General features: G+C 41.9%; 1 protein-coding gene across 1 annotated transcript; it reads left to right on the top strand.

Moving 5' to 3' along the window:
* The first annotated feature begins 751 nt into the window (after positions 1 to 751).
* On the top strand, positions 752 to 1,444 carry LOC125415325 (large ribosomal subunit protein uL6). Its single transcript, XM_048457532.3, has one exon. It carries the CDS (start codon positions 773 to 775, stop codon positions 1,349 to 1,351), a length of 579 nt encoding a protein of 192 aa, XP_048313489.1. The 5' UTR covers positions 752 to 772; the 3' UTR covers positions 1,352 to 1,444.
* Positions 1,445 to 1,671: the final 227 nt, after the last annotated feature.

Below are 1,671 nucleotides of genomic sequence, written 5' to 3'. Positions count from 1 at the left end.
TACAGAGTGAGTTTCAGGACAGCAAAGGTTACACTGAGAAACCCTGTCTCAAAAAACAAACCAAAAAAAAAAACTGTCCAAGACCTGAAAATGGAAATAGAAACAATAAAACACACACAAAAAAAATTGAGGGTATTCTGGAAAAAAAAATGTAGGAATGCAAACAGGAACTACAGAGGCAAACTTCACCAACAGAATGCAAGAGATGGAAGACAATCTCGGGCATTGAAGCTACAATAGAAGAAGGTAGTCAAAGAAAATGTTAAATCTAAAAAAAAAAAAATCCTGATATAAAACATCCAGGAAATCTGGGACACTGCAGGGAAAAAAAAAGAAACCTAAGGGAATGGAGGAAAAAGAAAAAAGAATCTAGCTCAAAGGCCCAAAAAGTATTTTCAACAAAATCATTGAAGAAAATCTTCCTAATCTAAAGGAGATACTTTTAAAGGTACAAAAAATTACAATACTGGCTGAATGTCTCCATGAGGTCCAACTGTAAGACATTTTCCAATTAGGGGGGAAACTCAGCTCATGGTAGGTGGTACTATCCCTGGGCAGGTGGTCCTGGGTTCTATAGAAAGCAGGCTGAGGAAGCCATTGGAGGAAAGCCAGTAAGCAGCACCCCTTCATGGCCTCTGCATCAGTCAGCTCCTGCCTCCAGGATCCTACCCTGCTTGAGTTCCTGTCCCGACTTCCTTTGGTGATGAGTAGCAATGTGGAAGTGTAAGCTAAAGAAACCCTTTCCTCGCTCTTTGCCCCATCTACTGCGAGAATGAAAACCATTCTCAGCAATCAGACGGTCGACATTCCAGAAAATGTGGACATCACTCTGAAGGGGCGCACAGTCATTGTGAAGGGCCCCAAAGGAACCCTCCGGAGGGACTTCAATCACATCAATGTAGAGTTGAGCCTTCTTGGGAAGAAGAAGAAAAGGCTCCGGGTTGACAAATGGTGGGGCAACAGGAAGGAACTGGCCACCGTCAGAACCATCTGCAGCCACGTTCAAAACATGATCAAGGGTGTTACACTGGGCTTCCGCTACAAGATGAGGTCCATGTATGCTCACTTCCCCATCAATGTCGTTATTCAAGAGAATGGGTCTTTGGTTGAAATCCGAAACTTCTTGGGTGAAAAATATATCCGCAGGGTTCAGATGAGGACAGGCGTTGCTTGTTCTGTCTCTCAAGCCCAGAAGGATGAATTAATCCTTGAAGGAAATGATATTGAGCTTGTTTCAAACTCGGCGGCTCTGATACAGCAAGCCACGACAGTTAAAAACAAGGATATCAGAAAGTTTTTGGATGGTATCTATGTGTCTGAAAAGGGAACAGTGCAGCAGGCTGATGAGTAAGACCTAAGTTACCAGCTCCAGAAACAAGATCCTGAATTTTAATGCGATTTGGGGTGTATTTTGGGACAATAAAAGACTTGTATTGATTTGGGGGGGGGAAGAAACCCTTTCCTCTCCAACTTGCTTTTTGGTCATGGTGTTTCATTGCAGCAATATTGAAACCATAACTAAGACACTTACAGAACACCAAATAGATTGAACCAGAAAAGTAAATCCTCTTGCCACATAATATTAAAAACACTAAACATACAAAATGAAGAAAATTAAAAACTGCAAGGGAAGGACCAAGTAACGTATAAAGGCAGACCTATTAGAGTCAC

This window comes from Myodes glareolus, chromosome X (genome assembly GCF_982192425.1).
Source record: "Myodes glareolus chromosome X, mMyoGla1.1, whole genome shotgun sequence".
In the NCBI taxonomy this organism is placed as follows: Eukaryota; Metazoa; Chordata; class Mammalia; order Rodentia; family Cricetidae; genus Myodes; species Myodes glareolus.
The sequence above is the reverse complement of the archived record's forward strand: the minus strand, read 5'-3'. Positions and strand labels throughout refer to the sequence as shown.

Coding starts and splice junctions, on each gene's coding strand:
- LOC125415325 (XM_048457532.3), top strand. CDS start 773: ATGAAAACCATTCTCAGCAATCAGACGGTCGACATTCCAGAAAATGTG.